This window comes from Megalopta genalis, chromosome 1, assembly GCF_051020955.1.
Source record: "Megalopta genalis isolate 19385.01 chromosome 1, iyMegGena1_principal, whole genome shotgun sequence".
In the NCBI taxonomy this organism is placed as follows: domain Eukaryota; kingdom Metazoa; phylum Arthropoda; class Insecta; order Hymenoptera; family Halictidae; genus Megalopta; species Megalopta genalis.
In genome coordinates, this window is record NC_135013.1 from 476252 (window position 1) to 479595 (window position 3344).

Below are 3344 nucleotides of genomic sequence, written 5' to 3' on the forward strand. Positions count from 1 at the left end.
TAGAAAGAAAAGAACTAATAATAAGAAAAAAGTAAACCATAACCAAAGATTTACACAAAAAGTAAAAAGAATTTATAGATAAGTAATAACAAGATAAAAGATATAGAAATAAAATAATGAAACAGACAGTTTCTAATTACAGTATTTAAAAAGCAATATCAACACTAAATGTAAGTGTAAATTAATTAAGAAATTGTGATAAAATAGAATTAAAAATTTAGCGAGTTTAAGTTAAATAATAAGTATAAAACTTATCAGGTAATAAAAGTTATACAATTCAAAAGATAGTTTTAGATATCTAAAAATAAAATTAAGACATATACCCATAAAGCGAAGTTGGCAAAAAGCTGTGGCAGAAAGTTTATGATCAAACAGGTTGATACAGAAGTTTACGAAAAACTGTCGTGTTTGGGGACATTAAAATGTTATTGTGTATAATTAAAATCGATCAGGAATGTAGTGGAGTTTTATAAGAAATAATTAACCACAATATAACACAAACTTTCATTTATTTTCACTGACGATATAGAGGGAAAACAAAATCTTGCACAGAAAAAATGTTCCGATCAGGGAAAGTCTTGGAAATAAGTTTCCGATTATGACTGAAATAGTTAGCCTCAACAATGCTAGAAGCGTCGATAGTTAATTATAAACACAAGACGAATCTGCGAAAATGTAAACAAACGCTCTTACATGTTATGCATTAATTAGTTTGTTAGGGCCGTACGAATGTATCGCACGGTGCACAGATTGAAGGTTGCTCCTCCAAATGCTGCGCCTCCAACGTCAACTTAATGGCGGTGAAGTTGATTTGTAAAAAAGGTTTAAACTATGTTGTAACTCAAAGCAACACAGTTTATTTGAAGAAGGTCCAGGGGTTTATAAGTTATGTGTGAGACGTTGCTCTAGGGCCTTGAAAAAAGGGCAAGTCGACGGAAGGCAGTTGGAGACCACCTTGGGTTTCCGGCTAAAATGCAGTAATAAAAATGTCGTTACAGCGGGTTGTCGTTGTAAATCCGAAATATTGACCCTTGTCCCGTAGGGTTCGGTTTATTTTATAGGTCTGTCAGGCACCTTTTCTCGGGGTCGTAGTTTAGGCCCCGTAGGCCCTCGAGTGACCTGACAGATTGTTCGGTGTTGATCCGTCCAGGACGGAACATGCCGCCCCCCTTGAACGGCTCTGTTCAACATTCGTTAACAAAACGCGTTACGCCTTTAGATCCGTAACGCTTATAACTAGACTAAATTACTAATTTAGCTTATAACACATTAATAACGCATCGCAATGATTGCTTACATAAAAATGCCTTAAATATAGTGCTTAAGCTACTTGAGTTGGTAAAGGACACAGTTTCTTTACACTTCTTTTGTACAGTCCATTCGCGGTTTTAACGGTCGCTACCCTTACAACACCGTCATGTCCCGGATGGATCTCCATGATCCGTCCCAACGGCCATCGCATCGCTGGTAGCGTTTCGTCTCGAAGGAGTACCAGCATGTCCACCTTGATCGCATCGGAGGCTCCAATCTTCCATTTGCTACGAATACTTAATTCGTTTAAGTACTCTTTATGCCAGCGCGTCCAAAAGTGTTGTTTAATACGCTGTATGTGTTGCCACAAAGATGACCTATTCGTCGCAATAGTCGTGAAATCATGTTCAGGCAGACTAGTCAATGACTCGCCGATTAGGAAGTGAGCAGGTGTTAATGATTGCAAATCGTTTGGATCGGATGAAAGGGGTGTTAGGGGACGAGAATTGAGGATGCCTTCAATTTGAACTACGTACGTGTTTAGTTGTTCATATGTCAACAAAGTGTCTCCAACGGTTCTTATTAGATGGTGCTTGAAACTCTTCACAGCAGCTTCCCATAAACCACCAAAATGGAGTGACCTGGGCGGTGAACAGTGCTATACTATTCCTTCGTTAGCTAGATGTCGCGCAACTTGATCATTGTGATCCCTTGATCTGACTAACGTCAATAGCTCTGCGATCTCATTTTTTGCACCAATAAAATTTGTAGCATTGTCGGAGTAGATATTTTTAGATCTGCCTCGTCTTGAAAAGAATCTATTTAATGCCGCCAGGAAGGCTTCTGTGGTCAAATCACTAACTAATTCTAAATGTACCGCCTTTGTCACAAAACACATAAACACTGCTACATACACCTTGAGGCGTTTTTGGTTGCGAAAACGTTGCTCTTTCACAAACAATGGACCGCAATAGTCTACGCCGGTGTTCTCAAACGGTCGAGTCGCTACGAGCCGATCGCGGGGAAGGTTGCCCATCAGGTAGTCAGGCGGACCTGGCGGTTTAGCCTTGAAGCATCGCACACATTTGCGAATTATGTGGCGTGTCATATTTTTGCCATCAACTGGCCAGTACCGCTGTCTGACCGCATTTAGTGCCCCTTGTATGCCAGAATGCAAGGTTTGTTGGTGTTCGAACTGAATTATCAGTGCGGTGACTAGGATGCGATTTGGATAGTATTATGGGATACCTTTGCGCATACTTGATGTCGGCGTTTCTCAACCGACCACCTACACGAATTATACCCTTATCATCTAGGAAAGGGTTTAAACTAATTAATTTGTTACGTTTATCGAGGGCCCCTTTTACTTTCAACTGTTCGAATTCCGAATGAAAAGTCTGAGCTTGCGTTCGTTTTATAATCCTCTCGAGCGCTATGCCTAATTCTGTTACGGAGAGACTACCCTTAAAATTACCCTTATTTAAAGCTGACTCTTTAAACCTCGAGCAAAATAAGCCACAACTCTCTGTAATTTAGAAAAAGATGAAATTCTAAAGAATATGTCTTCCCTTTCTAGTACTAATTTACTAAACAAAAGGAAACATTACTCCGTTGTTCCGGTATCTCTATTGTAGGTAATGGCATATTGGGCCAGGTATCTTCGTCCCGAACCAATCACTCGGGGCCATAAAGCCAGGCTAAATTGTGAATAAATTTGTCGGGCATTCACCCACGAGAAATGTAATCCGCAGGGTTGTCCTTTGTGGGTACATCTGACCAATTCGTAGATTCCGTGAATTTTTGTATCTCGGCTACACGATTTGTAATAAAGGTTTTGAATTTGTGTGGCGACGATCTTGTCCACCATAATGTTATAATTGAATCGCTCCAAAATCTAATTTGACCAATAGTACGGCAGCACACATAATTCTAACCTAGGTAGTGAAACTGTGTTCAACGGTGCTACTCGTGACTTAGCGCAGATCAGTCTAGAAATTATGCTACCATTGCTATCTGTGGACCTAAAATATATACAAGCTCCATAGCCGCGTTCACTAGCATCTGCAAACCCATGAAGTTGTATGCAGGTTGGT

At 39.9% G+C, this 3344-nt stretch overlaps 1 protein-coding gene across 1 annotated transcript; it reads right to left on the minus strand.

Moving 5' to 3' along the window:
* Nucleotides 1-1321: 1321 nt before the first annotated feature.
* LOC117218910 (uncharacterized) lies at nucleotides 1322-2895 on the minus strand. The gene is made up of 5 exons (XM_076528569.1): nucleotides 2859-2895; nucleotides 2597-2776; nucleotides 2385-2539; nucleotides 1977-2317; nucleotides 1322-1892 (listed from the first exon to the last, which is right to left on the minus strand). The coding sequence occupies exons 1-5, from the start codon at nucleotides 2893-2895 to the stop codon at nucleotides 1322-1324; spliced, it is 1284 nt and encodes a 427-aa protein (XP_076384684.1).
* Between the last annotated feature and the right edge of the window lie 449 nt (nucleotides 2896-3344).

Coding starts and splice junctions, on each gene's coding strand:
- LOC117218910 (XM_076528569.1), bottom strand. CDS start 2,895: ATGCCATTACCTACAATAGAGATACCGGAACAACGGA. Junction 2,777..2,858: donor AGAGATACCGGAACAACGGA/GTAATGTTTCCT, acceptor TCTAAATTACAG/AGAGTTGTGGCTTATTTTGC. Junction 2,540..2,596: donor AAAAGGGGCCCTCGATAAAC/GTAACAAATTAA, acceptor TAATTCGTGTAG/GTGGTCGGTTGAGAAACGCC.